We start from the raw sequence: 18,061 nt of genomic DNA on the forward strand, positions 1-18,061 counted from the left end.
AGACTGAAGAACAAAAGGACAGCAACTAGTCTGTTCCCCTTCCCCCAATTCGGCAGTGCTGTTCCCATCCCCCAATTCCCCAATAAAAATCTTAAAAAAAAAAAATTCAGTGCCTCATAACGAAACGCTCCCAGGACAAACCTTACTCCTACGAAGAGAAAACTGGGTGATAACAATTTAGGGGAGAAGCCCTGGTTAAACTCCTCACTTATTGCCTTCCCCAATATCTTGCCAACTCTTCCTAAAACCCCACCATTTAGAGATTTGTTTAAAGAAGCAAACCTTCCTGGGCAGATTATGAGGGGGCAAAGGAGAAAGAAGAGGAAGGTTGCTGTTGGCTACGCATGGTTAAGTGTGGGTAACTGCACAAGTTGCTAGATTATAACAATGAGTCATGATACAGGTAGAGGTCAGCAGGGTTTTGACAGCATGGGTGGGGTGAAGCAAAGGGCCATTTGGGAAAGGGCAGGCCTGGAGGGTGGCTCCCCAGTGAAGGAAGGGTCGGGTGGGGTGGGAGAAGCAGACCACTAAAGGTTGCCTGGTGGGGGCTGAAAAAAATGTTTGGGAGGTGCCAGGTGAAGGGATCTCCTCCCAGTGAGCCATGTTTCATTAAGAGAGTGACAGAGAGTGCACCGTGACCTGCCTGCGTGGGAAGTGGGCACCTGAGACATACAGCAAATAGAAGACATAGGCACTGAATTGTGCTCACTTATTCTGCCTGCATTCTTTGTGTGCCCGCACATTTTATCAGGAGCTCTGCCTGCCACCTGCCAATGGAATGTTCGCCTTCCATTAACCAGAATAAGGAGAATAATAATATTCCAGGATAGGAAAAAAGAATCACTTGGTAACTTTGTAATAAATGAATGAGGACATTCTGTGGCAGTGATGAGGGAGGCTGAAAGGTTCACAATAATCAGTAGAACGCTGTGTTCTGCATAAAACTGAAAGCAGGAAGTATTCCAGTAAAATAGTTTTTGTTTGTTTTTTTTTGTACACATGTATAGTGTTCTCTAGTATGACCTTAATTTTAACTTCAAAGAAAAGCTTTTTTGCCCCTGTTAATGAATACATGCAAATTCATTTTTCTTGATCCGGAGGCAGAATATAATAAAAAAAAAGTCACAGATAAGGGACAGTTTTGAGGACAATTCTTACTGGACTCATAAAATTATATTACCTTAAAAATAGTGCTCTCTTTAAACCATAAATTATACCTTCAGTGTAAATATTTCATATTACTAAGCGGAGTCATCTTACTCATCTTTATGTTTTGGAGGAGTACCTCACCGATGAATGCATGAAGAAAATATCTACCTCTACAACTCTTAAAAGCTGATACTGTGTGCACAGTCATTTACTTAGCACTTCTTAAATATCTTTGAATAAAGTTTTGTGAATTATTTTAAGTGTTTACCTCAGTGTCCTAGGCCTGAGAAATGCTATATCCAGTTTGGCTGGTGACACCTGGTGGTTAAAAATGATAATTACAGAACAACATGAAGCTTAAAAGGTGCTCAGCTTTGCTGGAGGAAATACTCAAACCCACAGATTCCATGGAAAGAACCTCCGTCAATCAGAGTTCCTGGTTGTAAGCAACCCAAACAAAACCTCACCGACACGAGCAGAAAAGTGCTGTCCACGAGGACAACGCTGCCACTTAGCATTCACACCACGGAAGTCAGGTTCCGGATGCCCCAGGAGGCACTGCCACTCCGGAACATTGGAATTTCTGTCACCACCGGCACCACCACCTCTCAGTCCCTTTGATTCCCAAGATTTCAATTTGAAGTCTAGAATAGGATGCACCTAACTGGCCTGGCCACGGTCAGATATCAGCACCCTAGCTGCAAGGAGGGTTGGAAAAGCAGCTGGAAAATGACAATGTGACTTATTTAATTAAATAATGAAAAGTTATTAAAAGACTGAATGAGATAAATATGTACAATGCACTTCAGAAGCACAGTGCCTAGGGTTTGATGAGTTTTTCCAAAATGATAGTAGCTATCATGTTACATCTTTATTTGATCATGAGCTTTTTGGAGGGCAAGGACCTCATCTTATTTATTTTGTATTCTGGACACTGGATCTTAATCTCTATGAATGTTTGTTGAATTGCATTGCTTGCCCCTGAATAGCATCTAGGTCACTATACTTGCTTCTATCTCTCAATTTCCGATAGGCCTCTATAAGACCTTTAAATAAATGTACTTTGAAATGTAAATATGTAACAACAATAATAATATTCAGTCAATATTTGAGTCTTTTCCCTCAAAATTACCACTAATAGAAAACAAAATCTCTCCACAGGACTTCCAGAGCACGCTAAAGCAGAAGATATATTTTTGTCTTATCATGAAACTATTATCTGAAGGACAGTTAAGGCTTTGTGTTGCTCGAACAATACAGCTCACATCATGGCTGCTCATATTTTTACTTCTGAAGTCTATCTCTTCTCTAAAACCTGCCCGACTTCCAATTCATCAAAGGAAACCTTTTATAGCTGCCTGGAATGCTCCAACAGACCAGTGTTTCATAAAATATAATATAAGACTAAACTTGAAAATGTTTCAGATGATTGGAAGCCCCCTGGCCAAGGCCACAGGGCAAAACGTCACTATATTTTATGTCAACAGACTGGGCTACTACCCATGGTATACATCACAGGGGGCTCCCATTAATGGGGGCCTCCCCCAGAACACAAGTTTGCAAGCACATCTAGAAAAAGCCAACCAAGATATTAATTATTATATCCCTGCTGAAGATTTCAGTGGACTTGCTGTGATAGACTGGGAATATTGGCGACCTCAATGGGCCCGGAACTGGAACACGAGAGATGTCTACAGACAGAAGTCAAGAAAGCTGATTTCTGATATGCAAGAGAATGTGTCCGCTACTGATATCGAAGGTTTAGCCAAAGCGGCATTTGAAGAAAGTGCAAAAGCTTTCATGAAGGAAACCATTGAATTGGGACTTAAGAACAGACCCAAGGGCCTTTGGGGTTATTACTTATATCCCGATTGCCACAATTATAATGTTTATGCCCCGAACTATACTGGGTCATGCCCAGAAAAGGAAGTTTTGAGGAACAATGAGCTCTCGTGGCTCTGGAACAGCAGTGCGGCTTTATATCCTTCGATTGGGGTCAGGAAATCTCTGGGAGACAGCGAAAACATTCTGCGCTTCTCGCAGTTTCGGGTGCACGAGTCCATGAGGATCTCCACCAGGACATCCCGCGATTACGCTCTGCCTGTGTTCGTCTACACGAGGCTAGGCTACACAGACGAACCTTTACATTTTCTTTCTAAGGTAAGATTTCCTCCCTCTCTCTAAAAGAGATGCTTCTTTGTTAATTATGTTCTTTGGAGAATTTCTAATTAGTGGTCTGCTAGAAAGGGGCATCATTCTCCCGTTGACTAGTCACCCACTTAGATTTTCATTTATGCAAACTGGGTTTTGATTATCTTATTTATTATTGTTCTGTTAGGGAAGGAGGAAAGGAAGAAAGGGAGGAAGGAAGGAAAGAAAGGGTTAAAGAGCGACATCAGCACCTGCTGTTACTCCCTGCGCCCCAACTTGGATTGCCCTCCCTTACGACCAGGCTTTTGGAAAGGCTATTGAAATAGTAGGTGATGAACAGGTTGGGAGGTCAGACAGGGTGCTTGAAAATGGAGTACTTTGTTCACACATGTGGAAGTGAAACTGAAGGTATTCCTCCTTCTGGCCTCACCATCTAAAATGTCAAGAGAAAAAAAAAAGTTTCCTTTTTAATGTATCCTACCAGTTTCATAAAAGGTATAAGGGAGGCACAATAATGTGAGTAGACTTAACACTACTGAACTGTACACTCAGAAATGGCTACATAGTAAATTTTAAGTTACATGGTTTTTTTAACCACAATTACGAATTAAAAAAAAATTTAAGGCATAAGGGAGTTGCAAATCTGCTAAGAGTAGGTGAATCTATAGATTTAGCCATCTAGTTTATTCTTGACTTTATAACCACTCTAATGGAAAACTGGTGAGAGTGGTGCAAGTTTTCAAATTCAATAATAAATTCATCACTAGTAGATGGTTTTGTGATCTGGTGTTAAAACTCACAAATAGAAGGTTTAGTCTGTTTATTTAACTTAAGTCATATATGTAGCCAAAGACTTCACACAAACCATGGGGGTAGCTTTTTTTTTTTAATTGGGGAACAGCCATGGTCATTGGTTACACATTGCTTTTGTACTACAATGGCATAGTTGACGCTTAGGGAGGGCACAGCTCACAGTGGCCCATGCAGGGATGGAACTGACAAACTTGGTGTTAACAGCACCATGCTCTAACCAACTGAGCTAACTGGTCACCCTAAGGATAACTTTTAAAATAGATGAACTTTCAACCCAAATTTCCCTCCCTTCCTCTCCCTTTACTACACTAGTCACTTAAATGGAAATTTCTAGAGATAAAAACTGAAAAGTAGATGTTACTGTAATCTTCGGACTTGGATAATTATGTGTAAATTTTCTATGATGAGAAGACTTGAGAGTTATTCAGGCTTCCGCTTTATGGTGCAGTGGTGTTTTAAGGTATTACTGAATACTACAGGTTTATCACCTTTCTTCTTTCTCCACCATGACAAGTTTCAATTCGCCATCATGTATTAAGTGTATAAATGTGTAAAGATATTCTTAGTGTCAGGTATCCAAAGGCAGCGGTTCAAGAAATACCCAGGTGAGGGTTCTACCATAACGAGTAGGCATCTCTGGAACACAGGGAGAGCAGAGCTTACTCCTCAGAGGGAGAAATGGGACAAATGTATCAGAATTTAGTAAATGCTATGCCTTTGGCCCTGTTAATGAGATGAGCAAGAAAAAACAAATCTCCATTGTGAGCTGATATTTGTACTATCCAGAAAAATTGGCAACAAATGATTGAGAATGATAGGAAATCAGTACTATCTAGAAGGTTTAAAAACATTATCTAAATCTTTACAAAATAGTCTTGATTCTGGAATTGAAAATTAAATACTACCTTCGTCTATAAAATTTATTTTCCTTTTTTAATATTTGGCTCCAACAAATTTCTTCAGTGATAATAAATTTACTTTTGGAAGAAACAATAAACTTTAAAAGACAAAGTTTCATTTCAATAAGATTACTTTACACTACTAGTACATTCTGCACATTCTTCAAACCTAAAGTAGCTACTTCATGAGTAGCTACAGCCTCAGAAGAGCGTCTGTTCTCTCTAAGGAAAGACGAAACAACAGTTAGCGTCTTATCTAGAAACAGTCCCAAGAGATCATTCTGTATAATCTTGAAAACTTTCGGAATGGCAAGGTATTTGCAAATATTTGAAGCCATCATCTTACTCTGTCCTCCATAAAAATCCGCCCACAAAAGTTTAAAAACTTGATATGCATTTATATCAACCCATAAGTGAACAGCTATGGCTTCCATTTCTGATCTTCCAAAAGTTTTCTACACTTTAAAGCGTGTGTGTGTGTGTGTGTGTGTGTGTGTGTGTGTGTGTGTACGTGCACATGTACATACATATAGTTAGGATTAGGAAAAGGATTTACCAATAAGTAGCAAACCTCTTCACCTGTCCGGACCTCAGTGCCTCACTGTCTTAATCTACAAAATGCCCTACCTACCTAGCAGATATGTTATGAAAATCAAATGAGAAAATATATATGAAAATTTGAAGCACCACGGAAATATATGTGGTAAACCTATCACTTTTTAACAGGTATCAAAGTCTTAAACTTGGAAGGGGACTATCTAAGAATGGGATTTCTGTCCGCAGCCATAAAGTGGGGGAACGATACGGGGGTAGTAACACCTCATCTCACACAAAATATTTCCTATGCTACTTACACATAAATTCGACCTACGTATAACTTTATGCTATGCTTTAAAAAATAATGAAAGGGGGCCGGCCGAGTGGCGTGTTGGTTAAGAGCTGGCTTGGGACACCACTCTGAGCAGCAGGGCCCCGGTTTGGATCCCACATGAGGGCCAGTGACACTGCGCCCTCTACAGCTAAGATGGTGAACAACAGCTTGATGTGGAGCTGGGCTGCTGTGAGTCACCGGCGACAGCATAGGCTATAGCCCCTGCTACAGTGGGCTGCCATAAGCTACCGTGTGTGGCCAGCAGCCAGCGTGAGTGGCCAGCAGCTGGTGTGAGCTGCCAAGAGCTGCTGTGAGCAGCTGTCCAGAGGCCGGCGACCAATCTGCCTCACCTGGGAAGAGCGCAATGATAATACCAACATGGGCCAGTGAGGCGATGTCCTCTACAACTAGACTGAAGAACCAAAGAACAGCAACTTGTCTGCTCCCCTCCCCCGATTCCCCAACACTGTTCCCCTCTCCCAATTCCCCAATAAAATCTTTAAAACTATTAATAATAATAATGAAAGGAGTTTTCTTGACTGTAGATTTAAAGATGTCTTTCCCTGTAATGAATTAATATTCCCTTTGGCATAACAGCCAAAGGGAGCTCATTAGTGATGTTGCAGCTCCCCACAGTGGGCACCTCACTGGCATACACTGTAGTAAAGACTCAGAGGCAGAATGAAACCCAAGTGTGGAGAAAGTCCTCTGGGTGTCCCCACCCTCCACTTTCAAAACTTCGATTTGAGCCGAGGATCACAGGTAGGGCTAGGTGGCCCTGCACCACACTAGGACCTGGAAGATTGGTTGCTGTTACATTCTGTGCTTTTCCTTTGTTTCTCCTTTCATGTGACATTGCTCATGTGGCTTGTGCTTTCGGGTGGTCCCAATCTACTCCTAGAAGCACCTTACCTGGGACTTCCCTTACTAACTAGTGCCCTTGCTTTTTTTAGTCCCCAAAACATAGTTGCTCTGTGATCCATTCAGCACCGTGTTCTCAGCTTGGTGACAGTGAGCTAACTAGGTACAGAAACTTGCATTACCGTCTCCTGCTGACTCCTTTGCTCCAACCAACATGTGCGTGAAGACTTGCCATTTTCACCACAAACATCTGTAGCTTCCTTGCTTAAAATAGCTCAATAACATATAAATACAAAATATAAATGCTGTGCCTCTCTCCTCCCTTTGATGCCAATGCCTTAGTCCAAAGTAATTCATGGGAGGGTTTTGGTTTCTGGTCCAGCATGTAAGAAGTTTAGAAGCTGCCACTCCATCTTACAAATAAAAGCTAAACAAACTGAAAAATCAACCCTTCTTAGAACCATAAGAGAAGTGAGGACACAGGGCAGATTGCTGCCTTCAAAATTGGAGAGAGAGACAGGTGAACACAGAAAATCACAACTTACCAGATCAAAACCCATGAGCAGAAACTTCTGCGGGAACCACGGCTGGGGTAGGGAAACTTCAATTGTAATTGACTAAATTCCTGGAGGCTCACTGTGGACAGTTCTGAGAGACAAAAACTCCAGGGGGATGCAGTCATGGGCAGGGGTAGGGAGGGGACCCTTATGTGAGTTTTACCTCCAAGAGCTTATCAGCTCCTCACAGTGAATATCAGAAAAATCCCCTGATGCACCTGGCAGACAGAGGAGAAAAGGAACCATTCTGAATACCCCAGAGCTTTCTATTCTTACAGGGTGTGTGCCCTCAGGAGAAACTAAAACTATTTAATCAGAGCCAAACCTGCTGGGATCCTATCAGAGCCTAGCTGACCTGAAGGAAGAAAAATTCTCAACCTCAGCTGGCTCTAGACTTCCACTTGGAAGAAGGGAAATACCCAACTCTAGCCCCTTCTAGCCAGCCTGCCCAACCTAAGAGGGGGGAGAAATAACAGAAACACTTGTGAAGGTCTCAGTCCAGAGCCAAAGTCTCACTAAAGTCCTGAGACCTAATCATAGAACGCTGAAAGTTTTCCATTCCCCCCCATACCTTCCTAAGGGCCTATTCATAGCAGTTCCTTTTAGCCAGTAGGAGCTATCAAGAAAAAATAAATCACGTCTAGTTATCAAGAAAAAAATTGCAAGACAACTAAAAGGCAAAAACACAATTTGAGGAAACAGAGCAAGCATCAGAACCAGACTCAGATATAGCAGGGATGTTGGAATTATCGGATCAGAAATTTGAAACAACTATGATGAATATGCTAAGGGTTCTAATGCATCAAGTGGACAACATGCAAGGACAGATGGGCAACGTAAGCACAGAGATAGGAACACTAAGAAAGAACCAGACAGAAATGCTAGAGGTCAAAAACACTGCAACAGAAATGAAGAATATCTTTGATGGGCTTATTAGTAGATTGGACAAGGCTGAGGAAAGACTCTCTGAACTTCAGGATATCTCAATAGAAACCTTCAAAACTGAGAAGTAAAGAGAACAAATACTGAAAACAAAACAAAACAAACAAAAAAACCAGAATATCCAAGAACTGTGACACAGCTGAAAAGATGTAACATACACGTAATAGGAATTCATAGACGGCCATGGAGGATTCTGGCCCCTCTGATCATATCATGTGAATATGGCATTGCTGTATTCAGGGAAGTTTCAAAATAAGTGAAGGGTGGAGCTCTGCTCCCTATGTCTTTGCTCAAAGAGGCAATGGACACGGACCCAGCAGAGTCCTCATTCTGGGCACAGCAAGGCTGGCTCCTCCCCTGTCCTATATTCACCACATCATGGGTGATTTTCAAAACCATTTCACTGACACTACCTCATTTGGTCCTCAGAGAAACTCCCCTTCCTGTCGTGTTAGCTCTGATCTATTCAGCAGATGCTATGGTCATGGAAAAGGAAAATGGATGTCAGCCTGAAAGGGAAATTAGTTTAAACTAAAATCTCCTCCTTTTTTGAAAATTTCCAGAGAATCGGAAGGAAAGGGAAAAAAAATAATAAAGAAAAAAGCTTTGAAAACTGAGATTGAGTGAACTTAATAATCTAACAAACTTATTTAGGAAACCTATTGTAGAAACTTAATTTAGGAAACCAATTGCACACATATTCAACCATTAATTTCCCTTTGAAATGGCCTCGATCCCTGATCTTTAAACACTAAAACAATACTCTTTTAGGATTACAAATTTGCCCTGCTGAAATTCAGTTTTCATCTATCTTAACCATATTGACAAAAATTCCAGTGGCTTTACCATGACTGGATGAATGGATAAAGCCCATGAAGTCAGGTACTTTGAAATGAAACACAAATAATTTCAGAGATCAAATAGAAGTGCTGGACCAAACCAGAGCTTGCAATTCCTCACCACCGTGTTCCTTTGCTGGGCCTTAGAATCAAATGACACAAAAGCCTCCGTGTCACTACAGAAATGACGTTCTCAGGGGAGTGTTGCAAACTGGATGGGGAGCTTAGCTAACAGGAATGAGAGCCGTTCCTCACACTCGAAGAAGGAAAACTTCTGGATTTTGTTTCTGGGTCAGATACATACCAGGGGTGCCAAAAAAAATGTGTTCAAGTGGACACTTTGGTCAATGTTGCTCAAGCAGTAGTTTGCCATAATCAGAAGTGTCTGGATGCTGATGGTAACCACTTTGAGCCCCTCTTGTAATTGCAGAAGTCAAATGTGACTTGTATTCACCTTTTGTTATTGATATATACTGAGTATTAAAATTTTAATAGTTTTTTCCTTTCTTAAAATGTGTATACGCTTTTTTGGCACCCTCTGTATATCCAGTTTGTGTGTGTATGCTCCTAGTCAACTTCGATTAAACAATTTATGATGGCTATTTACAGGCTGTCTTTAAAATAGTAGTCTGTTTGGCAAAATTTAAATTTTTCTTTAAAACGATTTAATATGGAGCTGGCCGAGTGGCTCAGTTGGTTAAGTTTGCTTAAGAGCATGAGCTCTGAGCAATAGGGTTGCTGGTTCGATTCCCACATGGGCTGGTGAGCTGCGCCCGAACTGAGCTGCTGCTGAGCTGCCAACAGGTGGCTGGTGAGAGCACATGCTCCTAACAACAAGGTTGTCTGTTCGAGATGGTGGGCTACGCCCACCCGCAACTAAGACTGAACTCGGCACCTTGAGCTGAGGGACCATCAGGATGGCTCAGTGGATCTCTTAAAAACAAGGCTGCCGGTTCTGCTCCCGCATGGGATGGTGGCTATGCCCACCCTCAACTAAGGTTGAACACAGCACCTTGAGCTTAGAGGCCACGACCTGCCGACAGGCAGCCAGATGACATCTGGTGCCCTCCACAACTAAGATTGAAGAACAACAACTTGACTGGTCCCCTCCCTTAGTTCACCCCCCCAAAAAAATATTTAATGTGTTTTTCCATATGATTATAGAGTGTGATTTCTGAGCCTTGGTTCAATCAACATTTGCGTTACTCTAAGAAAGTGGAAAATAGTTTCATCCTATTATATTAAACTCAGTCTCTAATCCTAATTTCTGGTGGGTTGATTTTTATTCACATGAATAATGAACTCTACTCTTTTCCACTTAGCAAGATCTAATCAGCACCATTGGAGAAAGTGCTGCATTGGGAGCTTCAGGCATTGTCATTTGGGGAGACATGAATTTAACTTCATCTGAGGTAAGACGGTACCTTAAAGGTATGGTTAATATTGTTTAAAGTCTTTCCTCTGCTTTCCTATGGCACTCATTCCATAGTAAACCAACTGTAGAAAAAAAAGTCCAAATCAGTGCTTGATACATAGAAGAAGCTCAAAAAATATTAACTTTTGTTGAGCTAGTAATAATAATACTGACATTTCTTGAATACGTACTATGTGCTAGGATTGAGCTGAGTGCTTTTTTGTTTTGATCTGCTCACTTACTGGTCATAATAACCCTTTTTGAGGTAGGAACTACCACCCTCATTTATAGATGAGGAAACAAGAGAAGAAATCTAACTAGGGTAGCAGCTAGTTAGTGGTGAGTCTGTCACTAACCATAGGCAGTTTCATCTGAAGTCCTCGCATCTAACCACTACACAAAAGTGTGTTATATCATATTGTGAGAAGTAGAAATAGATGGTAACTTTTTAATCTCCACATTGACTTTGTTTTTCCTGTATGAAGAAATTAGCTGAAAATTAGTAGCATTTAAAATAAGATTTATATGCCTCCTCAAACTTCTTTCATCTCAGATATTATTTGCTCCAAGAAGTCTTCCTCATTTTCCCTAATCCACATAAATCACTATCTCATCTGTATTTCCAGATGTTGTTTGTTTATATCTCTATAGCGTAATATATTTTGCCTTGAATTATAATATTTGTATACTCAACACTTTTGTTAAATTGGATTTTTTGCAAGTTCATGATTATCTGGTATTCTTAGAATTTCACAAGCTCAATTTTTTTGCTCCCAAGATACCGTTCATGAAACTATTTGTGACAATGAGATTAAAAGTCTCCTCTGTCCACATATGAGAATTAGGTAGAAACTGAGAGGATCAATTCCTGACTCTCCAGGTGTGATATTTTCTCTTCAGCCCAGGTGGCTCATGGGAAGAGCTTCATCAGGAAGCCTAGTGTGCAAGCCAGGTGGCAAGCACACAATAGGAAACACACACACACACACACACACACACACACACACACACACACAAAGACCTAGTCAGTCTTACAGGCTTTCCTGTGTGTGAATTATACATGGAAGACTAGAACTCAGGGCAGTTGATATTTTAGCATAATTAACAGGAAACCCCCAGAAGGCTGCAGGTCAACAACACACTGGTAGGATGTAATGATTCATGTTCCAACACAACCACGAAAGGTAACACAGACCTGAAAGGTGGCGGAAGGACAGTGGTTCTGACATGACTTTCTGTCTGGGCCTGTTCCTCTTTTATTCACACCCATTAACTTGGGAACTAGCAGGAGGAAAAAGAAAGGCTGTACATTGGAAGAAGGCAAGGTCACATGTGCTGCCTCTGGGGCCCATTTCCAAGTTCAGTTGCTTAGCTCTACTGTAATATATTCTCCATTTCCTGTCCCTTCGACCTCTCACCCTTTCCCCGGAGCTATATAGTGCCTGAGTCTGAGACCTCACCATCTGAAACCAAGCCGTCAGGTTTCAATTGGGTCCAAAGGGCTGCTTTGTGGGCCCAGTTGCTCTAACCGTGTCAGTACAAAAACAACAACAACAAAAAAAACCCCAAAACACTCACAGTCCTTTGTTTCTAATTTCTAGGGCAACTGTACAAAGGTGAAGCAGTTCGTGAGTTCCGACTTAGGGAGCTACATACTCAACGTGACCAGAGCAGCTGAGGTGTGCAGCCTTCACCTCTGCAGGAATAACGGGAGATGCCTAAGGAAGGTGTGGAAAGCGCCAGATTACCTTCAATTGAACCCTGCAAATTACCACATCGAGGCCTCCAAGGACGGAGAATTTAGTGTGAAAGGAAAAGCATCTGATACAGACCTGGCAGTGATGGCGGAGAAATTTTCCTGTCATTGTTATCAGGGATACGAAGGTGCTGACTGCAGGGAAGTGAAGACGGCTGATGGCTGCTCTGGGGTTTCCTCTCTTCCTGGCTCACTGATAACGCTATGTCTGCTGGTTTTAGCAGATTATTAGAGCATTCAGCTGTGCGATAATTGAGTTTAAAGGGAATTGCATGGTCTTTAGAGCAGTCACTTAGGGAAGAGATGAAACTTAGGACGTTTATTTCTCTTGTGAAATGCATCAAGAGGTATTATAAGTAGACATCATGTTGTCACTTAACATACATAGTAACATATTACTTTATTTAGCTTCAATTTAGCTAAGAAACCAGATCCCGGGGGCATGTCAATTCACTCTTCCTCCTTACTGGAATGTTTAAGTGGTTTTTAAACTAGAGCTAACATATTTTAATCTTTATATGAATATAGCATATACATAAAAGTATACATATAAATATCAAATTATTGATTTCAAATATGGGTTTTCCAGCTAGCAATTTAAAGACAGATTACTAAGTAATTATCTGATTCAACAGACAGGGTCACCTCAGGGCATGACCTGGTCATCTAGTCCATTGAAGAGGATCCAATGCAGAGTTCCTGTTTCAGCCTTAGTTTCAAACTAGGCTTCTGTCTGCTCCCTGCTTGGCCTCACTGAGTGAAGAACCAATTCCTGATGTGGCTTCTCATGAGGGTGCAGAGAGGGTGCTGAGGCAAGAGGAGCTGTTCCCAACTCATTGCAAAGGCATCTGTTCCAATATGGCGCCTACCAGGAGTCCTTTCCTTACAGACTGCAGCAATTTCAATACTGTGAAAGCCTTCAGGATAATATTATTGCTCACCTAGGATGATATTGCTCTAGACCCGGAAGCTGGAACCACATTAATAAAAATGCCGTTGGCATCTTTTGCAAGCAAAGACCATTGTTAAATAAATACTTCATAAATACATGTAAGGGGCCCAGAAGTACTATTGGGAAGGGGTTCTACCAAGAAATATTGGATATTTTTGGTTCCTATATATGAGTTTTAAGTGTGGTTTACAGTCGGGTTGAATCTAAGTTGAATCATGGTTTCACTACCTACCTGGTTGTTTGACCCTGGGGCAAGTTCTTTATATTCCCTGTTTTTTCATCTATAATTTGGTAACATAATTCCTATCTCAGTGAAGTATTCTGAAGAGTAAATAGAATAACATATCCGATGCACACTTTGGCTCTTAATACATGTTGCTAATCTTCAACTGTCTTCCCCTGATTATCAAAGTGATGGAAACAATTATGATAAAACAGAATCTTGGGCAATTTTCTTTTTCCAATGTTATATTCAATTTAATCACTTATTCATTATGATCTCTTGAGGGGCATGTTCAACTGATTGGATTTCCTTCCCCTGGAGACAATCTACTAGAAAGGTGAAGTCAAGATAGGTATGATGTTAGTTATAGAAGGCACGAGGGTTTATTCAACCTCTTCTCTGCCTCTTTTGTCTTTCTATGGAATATTTGCAATACAGGTGTACTCTTTCCACTCTAAGTCCCTGCTTGTCAGGGGTTACTGACATTGTTAAGGTCAATTTCTAAATGTACAATGTAAACAAAAGACAAAAATGTTATAATACCATGAATGAGAGGCAGCATTATATAGATTAACTTTTTAAAATTTAAGTTTATTTTCATATCAAATATGATATAATCACATTATAGAAAATGTTTTAAATAGAAAAAATAATAAAGGAAAAACATCAATGATCACTACAACTTATATTGATGACATTTGGTGTATTTCCTCCTAGCATTTCTTCTAAAACCTCTTTTTAAGACTTTTTTTTACATGGCTGTAATAATAATATATGCATATTTTTGTATCCTGTATTTTTTCACTCAACCATATGCTATAAGTAGTTTTCATGCTATTCTGTAATCCTCATAAGTATAATTTAAATATCATTATAAGGCCACAAAATGTCTATCAACTGGATGTTGTACAATTTAATGAATAATTTCCTTAAGTTTTGATTTTTAAATGTCAAGCTTTTACTATTTAGTCACCTCATTAGTGAAGGTTTTCCAGAATCACCCTCCCAATTCATTCATTTACTTATTAATTTAATTTGTACACTAATCAATGTATTATCCATTACATCTTATCAGGTACTGGTCAAGGCTTTGAAGTACATCCTTGAACAAATCAAAGAGGCCTGACTTCTTGGAACTTACATTCTAGCTGTGGGAGACAGGTATTAAACATACAAACACGCAATTTGTATCAGATATTAGATCTACATGGGAAAGAAAATCAAGAGCAGAGTGGGGGAGGGTGGGATTTTCCATGTGTTGGGCCTCGTTGAGCTGATGCTATTTGAATCAGAGAGAGTCAGCCACGAGGCTACCAGCAAATGAATGAGCTGGTGTGTATTTGGTAGCAGGCACTGGGGGTGGGAGGGTGGGGAGCTGCTGGTTACTCCCCTTCCCATCGGCTTCCCTTGTTCATTCTTTGGTCTGTAGCATTTATCTGACACATATTATCACATTTATCTGACCTGTATCTATTATACATGTGTTTATTTTCTGTCTTCCTTCACTAGATAGTAAACCAGGAAAGTGGGGACTTCATTTGATTCACTGCTAAAAACACTGCTTGTTACAGTGCCCAGCACATAGTAGGTTCTCAATCAGCATTTTGAATGAATCAATCAATGAGTGACTCAGAAATCTGAATCAACGTGGAACCTCTAAATATGTCCTAAAGTTTTTTTTTAACTCTGTATATTAATAGTGAGTTATTCAAAGTCATCCTCAAGCATTACTCTTCTATTCTTATATTAGCACATTAGCCTCTGAAATCACGTAGTTGAACTCTTCTGTGAAAAGCTGACACCTGAAGAGAATCAATCACTTGGCAAAGTCAAAAAGCCATTTGGTAAAAGAGCCCAATATGGAATCCGTGTTGCTAAATATTCTTTCCACCACAACTCTGGTTGTAAAGGAATCCAAATATATTCGTTCAGCTTTTGATCATGAATCGAATGCATTTTTTATTAATTTGGATTAGTACTACTGGTTATGTTTGTCAGCCTCTGTGGACTTAATTTGGCTCGCTACTCCTAAATAAGCAATTCACCTCCTATGCTGCTTAATTACCACAGCTTCTTAGAATTTCCTATCTTCTCTTCATGGAATCAGCAAAGTACCAGCCTCTCTGATCTTCCGTGTTCTCTTTTATAAAAGAAAGATAATAATGGTACTTTTTGTCCTTTTATACAGATTTAATGATATCAAGTAGGTAACATACTTAGCATAAAACCTGGCACATAAAAATACCTTAGCAAATGTCAGCTATTATTGTTAAGTACTTTCATTATTGGTCCCTGTAAAAGCTGTGATAGGTAATATTATATCTATTTTGAAGAAGGAGAAATTATGTCTGACTCAGAGTATTGAAATGACTTAATATCACACAGAAGTACCCAGGCCTTAAACCTTTTTCTTTTGAACCTTAAGCTAGTTGTCTTCTCATTAGATCTCAGCAGAAAATACAGAAGGCTTATTTTCACCAAGTTTCTTTTTGCTGATTTGCAGAGAAACATTACCCACAAGTACAGTAATTCTGGTATCAGGCAGGCAGTGCTTTTTTTGACCCCATTGGAGAAAAACTTAATTAACCAATGTACTGGCAATGTACACTTAGCTCTCATAAGCTAAATATCTAAATATCATTTACTCATAAAAGAAATCACTGCCTCTTAGGACAATATCTGATTCCAGGCCGAAGATAGGAAATGTACAAGATGAGCCTGGAATATCTTCTTGATCATAGAGCAAGGATGCTATCAAGGATCACCAGGATTGTATCAAAAGTACTCATGAGCCAACTTAGAGACTCCTACTGACAAAGATTGAAAAATTCAAGAATCACTAAAGAAATAACTGCAGTGCATTGAAATGCATCATTTGTATTTAAATCCATGAGGTCAGAATGATACTAAAGAAAAACCTTCATTGACCACTTTTGAAGAACATTAAGGAACCAACTCATTACTCTGAAAACAGGTAAATAAAGGGAAAGAATTAACCATTTATTATACATTTCCTATATGAACTATATACCTCAGGGTAGCCAAATAATGAAGGAAGGGAAGTTTCTTCTTATTCAAACCAATGAGTGAAGAAGGTGTGATAGAATATCACCATTTTGCAATTCCTAATGAATTAGATGAATCTAGGCACTGATCCTCAAAAAAGAGATAGAACATCAGAAAAAAAGATAAAATCAGACATTACATACCACATAACTGAAGTATGTTAACCCGAGCTAAGAATAAATCTTTACAGAAATCAAACCAAAATTGTATCAGGCCTCTACCAATTCACAAGAAATACAAGGTACAAAGAAAAATACGAAACAATGTCAGGGATGTAACGATCAAAATTTAGATACTAGGGAACTCGACAGGACAAATAACCAGGTTTTATCAATAAATAAATTGCAAAGAAAAAAAGGAGAAAGAACCCATATGTATACCAACACAGGGTTTGTTATATGAATCATAGTACATTTGTACAAGGGGATAACGCTCAGTTTTAAAAAAGAATGAGGAAGTTCTCTATATGCTGATGTCAAATGTCTAAAATACAATTGTCTTGTTTAGATGTTATTGTGACTTCTATCTAATCACAAAAGTCATGATCTTATGCATTGGAAATGTATTTCTAATCACATTTTAGAAAGAATTCCTGGAGATGACCCAATCTAAAGTTTCTTAAGCATCTACTGGGTAGAGAACTCTAAGGACTGCAAATACAAAAGCCACAGTGATTGACCAGTTAAGCTCAAGGAAATGATAATCTCATCAAGGAAGGGAACCAGAAGAAGCCATTACTAAGCCATGTACATCAAATAGAAAGAAATATATAGTGCTATTGATTTTTTAGATATTTGCTTATTCTAAACCTTGAGCATCAGCTCTGTTATGCTATTATAATTAAAAATTATAGAATAAAATTTAATGGGAAAAATAAATATTGTGTCAAAGCTAATGTTAGTATTATGCTTTTTGTTTCTACCAAAGAACTAAATATATACACTTACTACTTCCTTTGTCTTTAATGCTAATCTTAAGAACTTGGAAAACGTTTAATGTCACTGAACATTCATTTATGAACTTGATATTTTGTTCTCTTTAATTGTACAAAGTTAGAACAGGGTATTCTGTTTATTGTGTCTGGAAAGTAAAACTCTTAGGTCATCACTGCGGCCACTTACTGCATTTGTTCTGTTAAGATACTGAGAGAAGTAATTTTCTGCAATGAAATTTATTGCTACTCAAAAGTAACTTACAATTCCCTACTCAAGGCAAAATAGATAGTAAATGTATTCCAAATGTACTGCCTGTTGCACTGTGTTTCTCTACCTAATGTAAAGGGCATTATAATCTTTCATTTATGAGCATTTACTGATTTTAATATGAGTATCCTTGCAATCTATATTCCCCTCTGGACTAAGATGTCTGCCCTTATTCCCTATTAAAAATTATTAGTTTATTTTGCTTGCCCTCAGGAGGCAGACGGTCCAAGACTCTGCTCTACGAAGAATGAAGGGACTGAGGCTTGTCAGACTCACTACTTGATCCCCTCCAAGTATGAAACGACTAATCTATACAGACACACACACACACACACACACACACACACACACACACACACACACACA

At 39.5% G+C, this 18,061-nt stretch overlaps 1 protein-coding gene across 1 annotated transcript in view; it reads left to right on the top strand.

Moving 5' to 3' along the window:
• The window catches only part of HYAL4 (hyaluronidase 4), a 19,955-nt gene extending 7,423 nt beyond the window's left edge, over positions 1-12,532 (top strand). The window contains exons 2-4 of the mRNA XM_019625923.1: positions 2,311-3,309; positions 10,405-10,494; positions 12,098-12,532. Coding sequence (XP_019481468.1) covers positions 2,356-3,309; positions 10,405-10,494; positions 12,098-12,484 — 1,431 coding nt within the window. The 5' untranslated portion in view covers positions 2,311-2,355 and the 3' untranslated portion in view covers positions 12,485-12,532. The remainder of the gene's footprint in view (positions 1-2,310; positions 3,310-10,404; positions 10,495-12,097) is intronic.
• Positions 12,533-18,061: the final 5,529 nt, after the last annotated feature.

The sequence above is a fragment of the Hipposideros armiger genome, unplaced genomic scaffold (assembly GCF_001890085.2).
Source record: "Hipposideros armiger isolate ML-2016 unplaced genomic scaffold, ASM189008v1 scaffold_645, whole genome shotgun sequence".
NCBI lineage: Eukaryota > Metazoa > Chordata > Mammalia > Chiroptera > Hipposideridae > Hipposideros > Hipposideros armiger.